Source organism: Odocoileus virginianus, chromosome 28, assembly GCF_023699985.2.
Source record: "Odocoileus virginianus isolate 20LAN1187 ecotype Illinois chromosome 28, Ovbor_1.2, whole genome shotgun sequence".
NCBI classification, from domain to species: Eukaryota; Metazoa; Chordata; class Mammalia; order Artiodactyla; family Cervidae; genus Odocoileus; species Odocoileus virginianus.
In genome coordinates, this window is record NC_069701.1 from 37965790 (window position 1) to 37972087 (window position 6298).

Consider the following 6298-nt stretch of genomic DNA (forward strand, 5'->3'; position numbering starts at 1 on the left):
GACAGAAGAGCAGACCTAGAAGAACCCGAGGAGGTTCCTGGACATTTGGGGCTGCTTCTGCACCCCTCCCAGCATGTGCTGCAGCGTGGGCCTCCTGCTCCCCCACTGCCAGGTTCTCTTGATCGGGCTCCTGCCTGGCCTTGGTCTCCTTGTCAAGCCAAGCTCTCCCCAGCTCTTGCACAAATGGGTCTGTTGCAGAGAAGAACCAGTTCTCACTCCACACTGGAACTGTTTCTTTGACTTCCTGCTCTTCTTATGTGTTGTGTCAGCCACCGAGTCATGTCTGACTCTTTGTGACCCCCTGAACTGTAGCCCACCAACCTCCTGCCTATGGAATTCTCCAGGCAAGAATACTGGAGTGGATAGCCATTCCCTTCTCCGGGGGGTCTTCCTGTCCAGGAATTGAACCCCAGTCTTCTGCATTGTAGGTGAATTCTTTACTGTCAGAGCCACCTGGGAAGCCAGAACAAACTGGCCTGCCTCAAAGGACCCTGGCCCTCTGCCTGACTGTGGAACTAAAGTGCTTTTGTTCACCTCAGAGAGAGAGACTCTGACTGTCCCCCTGTGAATGACTACAAAAAAGGGATTAACACACCCTTTCCAAATGCTGGCCCTTCCTGGAGATGTTTTGGAAGACTGAAGGCCCTTTTTACTTTACTTCCTCACTGCCTCTCCCTCTCTGTTGTGCCTTTTGACTTTAGTTCCTCATTGCTTCTCCCTCAGGTTCTATAAAAGAGCCTGGCATCCAGACCCCAACAGGATGGTCATTTTGAGACATTAGTCTGCCATCTTCTCAGTCGGCCAGCTTTCCAAATATAGCTGTGTTCCTTGCCTCAGCACCTTGTCTCTGGGATTCACTGGCCTGTTGAGCAGAGGGAACTTGCACTCCATAACTGGTCTGTCCCTTTAAGGCAGACACCTGAGCCCAAAACAAACTTGTGACTATTCCTTGGCATCCCAAGATTGTTTTTCACAGCTGTGCTGAGGGGGTGGGGCAGCATCTGGACTGGGCAGTGACTACATGCTGGTCCCAGTCTCCCTGGGAGAAATCCCTGCCTTTCCTGACTGCGGGATTCTGAGGGTCTGAAAATTGGGGTTGGGATCGGGGAATCTTGGATGCTTATTCATAATATTCACCACAGTAATAGCTACCACTTACTAAGCACCAATACTTCATTGCTTATTGAAAACCACAACCTCTCCCCATCCCCAGGAAAGATTCTCAGAGGCCCCGAAGCACTAAAGATTAGTGTCCCCAGAGCAAAAAACACCACACACACCCCCACCACCTCAACAAGTTAATTAAAAATACAAATTGCCCTGCACTTGGCTTCCCTAGTGGCTCAGCGGTAAAGAATCTGCCTGCAATAAAGGAGACGCAGGGGATGCTGGTTTGATCCCTGGGTTGGGAAGATCCTCTGGAGAGGGGCATAGCAACCCATTCCAGAATTCTTGCCTGGAGAATCCCATGGACAGAGGAGCCCGGCGGGCTACAGTCTATGGGGTCTCAAAAAGTCTGAAGCCATTAAGCACGCACCCTGAATTCTTAAAATATTAATTGTAGAAAATTCTAACAAATGTCAAACTTTTCCTGTGTTGACTACTTCAGTGCTGCCTTTTATATTTTGTCAGATTATTCCCCCCAGAAATCATAGCCCTGGGACTTGCCCACTGGTCCAGTGGTTAAGACTCCCTTCCAAAGCGGGATGTGCATTCTATCCCTGGTCTGGGATATAAGGTCCTACATGCAGGGTGTGGCCAAAAAGTTAAAAATTGTAGCCCTGTTTTGCTGGTACCTCCAACATATGCCCACTTTACCTATGGGTGACCCAGTTTCAGGCCATTATAATTAGCAAGACCTTAGAAGACAAGAATTGTCACCTTTCTTCAGGTGATGACTGAGGCTCCCAGAGGTCACAGGGCTTGCTGGAAGCCCCCCAGGCAGTAAATGGCAGAGCTGGGACTATTCACACTCCTGGCCAGTTCTCATTCTTTGGGCTCCCTCTGGATTGAGAACACAGATTTGAGTTAGACTGTGTCTCCTGTATGTGTGTGCTCAGTCGTGTCCAAATCTATGTGACCCCATGGACTGTAGCCTGCCAGCCTCCTCTGTCTATGGGATTTTCCTGGCAAGAATACTGGAGCAGGTTGCCATTTCATATTCCAGGGGATCTTCCCGACCCAGGGATTGAACTTTTTTTTTTTTTTTTTCAGGGATTGAACTTTTATCTCTTACGTCTCCTGCATTGGCAGGTGGATTCTATACCACTAGCGCCTGCCTGGGCTCAAAAGCTAGTGTCACCATTTACTATTTACCAGGCTGTGTTCTTGGGCAAAATCAATCGTTTACTCTGTGTCCTGTTTACTCCTCTGTAAAATGGAGCCCTTGCTCACTGATCCCTACATCATGCTGGTCATGAGGGTTAAACAGTGCCCAGCTCAGTGCAGTGAGGACTCCTGCTTACCTGCTGTTTATATAGCACCTGGCCTCCCCTAAGCACTTATTGAAGCCTGGAAGCAACCCATTTCACAGAGGAGGAAACTGAGGCAGTGAGGGTTAAGTAACTTCTCCAAGGCTATGCACAGGAGACAGTTAAGAGCTTGCTGGTAGCTGTTGTTGGTTTCTCATATGGGATGGGTCTCTGTGAACTGTCCCAGTGCTGGCACTTGCGGCTGGGAGCTGTCGCGGTCCTTGCCCTCACCACCAGGTGTGCCTGGAGGGCAAGCAGCGTGGTGGTGATGCCCAGGTGTGCTCGGGCCTGTCCGCTGTCCTCCTCGGCACCCCGAAGGCGGCCTCGCGGGTGGACCGCCCAGGCTGGGTGGATCCCTCCCCGCCTGCGGGGGCGCGCGGCGCGCGGCGGGCGGGGCCAGGCGGGGCCGCGGAGCTCATAAAAGCGGCGCTGGCCGCGGTTGGACACCGACTCCGACGACCATGGCGCGTCCCAGCCTCCTGCTGCCGATGGCCCTGGCCTTGCTCGCATTCTGCCTCCTGGCGCTGCCCCGCGACGCCCGGGCCCGGCCAGGGGACCGCAAAGTCGGAGAACTGCAGGAGTTGTCACCCAGCGACCCGCAGGTGCAGAAGGCGGCGCAGGCGGCCGTGGCCAACTACAACATGGGCAGCAACAGCGACTACTACTACCGCGACATCACCATCCTCCGGGCCCACAGCCAGGTGCGGGCCGGGCCGGGCAGGGCCGGACCGGGGAAGGGGCGGTGCCGGCAGCAGGGGGCGGCGAGCGCGGCCCCAGCCGGGCCCCAGATGGAGGGGGCGGCATCTTAATACAACAGAGTTTTCAAAATCCAGTTAATGTCACCAGTCCCTGCGGAGCAGAATCTCAGAATTTCAAATAAGATTCAACCCTGAGTTGGCCTTGTCCTGAAAGGCAGACTGGGGTGCGGTGGGGTGAGGGAGAAGGGGCAGTTGCCTGGACTTGAGACTCAGGCTCCTGCCGGGCCCAGGCTCTGCCCGCCTCCCCAGAGACCCCCACCAGAAGTCCCTGCTGCCCTCTCCCTGCCTTTCCAGTCCCCCCATCCCAGGTCTGAATCCAAAGGCGGTGTGCTGGCTATGCCCAGGGGAAGGTGATGGGTGATGGGAGGACACAGAGGGACGTGAGCGGTCCAGGTCAAGGGTTGTCTCCAGGCACCCCTGACCTGTGCCCACCTCTGCCCCAGCTGGTGGCGGGCATCAAGTACTACCTGACCGTGGACATGGGGAGCACGGCCTGCCGGAAGAGTGCCGTGGCTGGAGACCACGTAGACCTCACCACCTGCCCCCTGGCCGCAGAAGCAGAACAGGAGGTAACAGCTGTGTCCCCAGTTAGGCATCAGCCCAGCAGCCGGCCCCTCAGGTTGCCCAGCCTGAACTGGTCTGGCTGGCCGGGCTGATGTCTGGCTGACTCAGCCCCGCGGCTAGGGTGAGGGTGCAGAGAGGAGCAGACTGGGGCCTCCCCTGGACTTGGGTGGGGGGGGCGGCGGTGGGAGGCTGGGGTTGGCTGGAAAGATCTGGGGTCTGGTGGTCCTGGCCATCTAATTCGCTGTTCCTTCTGCATCCCAGAGTGTCACAGGCACAGGGCTGTTGGGAAGCGGCGGCCTGGGGCCTGGGCTCACCCCACCTTTTTCATCCTTCTCTCTGCAGAAGCTGCGCTGTGACTTTGAGATCCTTGTGGTTCCCTGGAAGAACTCCTCCCAGCTTCTAAAGCACGACTGTGTGTCCCTGTAGAGACCCCTGTGGGCTCGGGGGAGGGAGGCAGCCAACGAGGCTGGGCAGGACTGGGCGCATGGGTGGAGGGCATGTCAGTTCCTTGGACCATATCTACGGCAATAAATTGCTAGCACTGCTTCTGGCATTCGTCTCTTCTGAGTCCCTCTCTCATCCCCCACTCCCACTCCCAGCAACCCCCCTCCAGCTGACAGGGTGCCCACACCACCCCAAGCTCGGCCTCTGCCATCTCAGCCCAGAAGATGCTAAGGGTGCAAAGTTCAGCTCCCAAAGTTGAAGTCCCCCAAATATCCCAGCATCACAGACAGAGGAATGAACCTCCAGAGACTCCCAGAGTTTGCCAAGTTATGGGTGGAGAAACAAAGTCACAGGAGAGAGATGATACCCCAGGACTAGAAGGAGATAGCAGCCAGGAGGGACTGAGGGGCACCTGAGCCCTGTTCCCTCTCAGCTGCCAGGACGGCTCAGAGTGGCACGTGGGGGTTCCGCCCACCCAGCCCCAGAACACTGAGCTCTCATCCCATGAGATTCTTAGACCAGCATGTGGCCCAGAGATGGCAGAGCCCCTGCTGGCCAAGACACACACACTGTGGGCCCCATGCCAGGAGGACTCCCCCACCCTCTGTCCTGAGCAAGACCCCTGGAAGGGGCTGGCAGGGAGCGCCCAGGGGAGCGAGGTCAAATCCACCGTGCATAGGAGGGGTGAGGACACAGATGCAGTTTAATGTCCTTTAAAGAAATAGAGTTGGAACATGTTTAGCACACCTGAATCTGTGGCTGGAATTAACACTCACTACACAAGATGCACACCCGCATCCAGAACTTATCAAGACGCCAGACACACAGACACACACACCCACCATGAACCCTCAGATGGTTCCCAGACACCACACACATATCCAGAAACACATACACGACCTAGCAACCCAGAAGCACAGACACAAACACACGGGAACAACACCCCTACACTGAGGACAACCTGGAGCTGTATACACAGCCCCCCAGACAGACCCACAGGCCCCGGCTGGAGCTGTCTCAGATGCACAGAGGCGCAGCCGTGGGTGCCTGGGACAGGATGGGCGGGAACCGGGTCCTGCAGGAGCACAGAGGGTGGGCAGCACCAGGCCCCAGGCGGGTGGCCGGGAGGTGAGGCCAGTGATCTCTCCACCCCGGGGATCTGTACCCAAGTCCCATGTGGCGTTTCCTTCGCACAGTCGGTCCGTCCTCTCGGCCAGGCCCGGGCTTGGGAGGAGACATGAACACTGTCTGGTCCAGAGTGGATGTAGACGGAGTGGCTAGGGAAACGGTCACCCCTCAGCCCCTACTCTGGGGTTCTGTCCCCGATTCCCTCCAGCTTCACTCTGCTAGAGGTAAGGTGGGTGTTGTGGGTGGTGGGAGACCTCCCTCCGGCTGGATGTGAGCAGGACTTAGCGCTCGGTGCCCACTGCCATCCCGGGCATCCTACGGGGGCGCTCATCCCTCGCTTTCGTCTACCAGAGGCTCATCCCCACCACACACACCCCTCCTCATCCCCACCCCGAGACCTGGAGGACTAGAGCAGCCTCCCTCCTCTCCCTCCCCGAGGCTCGTTAGCCTGACCCCAGGCAGGGCAGGGTATGGTGATGGCCTCTGCCTTCTGGGCTCAGGCTGCCCCCAGTGAGTTGGCACCCTGATACTGGATGCTGAGGGTGCTGGTAAGCCCGAGTTCCTGGGCTCTGAGCCCTCATTCCTGGAGCCTCCTGGTCCCTCGGGCTCCTGACAACCATGGGCTGTTCTAACCTGTTCTCCCGTCTCCTAGGACAGACCGGCCTCCCTCCCTGAAGCAGGGTGATTGCCCACTCTCTGTCCATCATTGAGCCTGGGCCACTTTCCACAACACCCCACCCCACCCCACCCCCGGCTGCTATTAAGGCCCTGCCAGGCCCAGACAGGATGCCAGGCCCCGGGGGGCAGGAAGGGACCCAAGGACATGCCTGTCACCCAGAACACTCCCGTGTACACATGACGCAGGGTGCACGTGTATGCGCGCACACGGGTTCCCTTGTGCTTTGGCCGGGCCAGTGAGGACGCAGAACCAAC

At 57.2% G+C, this 6298-nt stretch overlaps 1 protein-coding gene across 1 annotated transcript; it reads left to right on the forward strand.

Moving 5' to 3' along the window:
• Positions 1–2854: 2854 nt before the first annotated feature.
• Positions 2855–4346, forward strand: CST6 (cystatin E/M). Its single transcript, XM_020906492.2, has 3 exons — positions 2855–3172; positions 3673–3798; positions 4136–4346. The coding sequence occupies exons 1-3, from the start codon at positions 2933–2935 to the stop codon at positions 4217–4219; spliced, it is 450 nt and encodes a 149-aa protein (XP_020762151.1). The 5' UTR covers positions 2855–2932; the 3' UTR covers positions 4220–4346.
• Positions 4347–6298: the final 1952 nt, after the last annotated feature.